Source organism: Calidris pugnax, unplaced genomic scaffold (genome assembly GCF_001431845.1).
Source record: "Calidris pugnax isolate Ruff unplaced genomic scaffold, ASM143184v1 scaffold457, whole genome shotgun sequence".
Classification (NCBI taxonomy): Eukaryota; Metazoa; Chordata; class Aves; order Charadriiformes; family Scolopacidae; genus Calidris; species Calidris pugnax.
Genome location: NW_015091210.1, coordinates 134,339 through 134,693, shown reverse-complemented (window position 1 = coordinate 134,693; position 355 = coordinate 134,339). Strand labels below are relative to the sequence as shown.

Here is a 355-nt window from a genome sequence, read left to right as displayed (position 1 = left end):
CCCCAGTGCGTCACCACTTTGGAGGGGCACGAAAACGAGGTGAAATCGGTGGCCTGGGCACCCTCCGGGACCCTCCTCGCCACCTGCAGCCGGGACAAGAGCGTCTGGGTTTGGGAAGGTGAGGGGGAGAGATGGGGGCAATGGGGAGCAGCCCCCCCCCTCCCTGGGGCTGGGAAAGGTGGGGGGACAGCCCCCCCCTCTCCTTCTTACCGTTGATGGTGGGAGGGCTGGAGCCCCTCTGCTGGGAGGGGGGGCTGAGAGAGTTGGGGGGGTTCAGCCTGGAGAAGAAAAGGCTCCAGGGAGATCTTGGAACCCCTTCCAGTCCCTCAAGGGGCTCCAGGAGAGATGGGGAGGG

General features: G+C 66.2%; 1 protein-coding gene across 1 annotated transcript in view; it reads left to right on the top strand.

The window, feature by feature from the left end:
- Positions 1-6: 6 nt before the first annotated feature.
- The window catches only part of CIAO1 (cytosolic iron-sulfur assembly component 1), a gene marked incomplete at its 5' end in the record, with an annotated part of 6,327 nt that continues 5,978 nt past the window's right edge, over positions 7-355 (top strand). The window contains one exon of the mRNA XM_014959807.1: positions 7-118. Within this exon, the coding sequence (XP_014815293.1) occupies positions 7-118 (112 nt within the window). The remainder of the gene's footprint in view (positions 119-355) is intronic.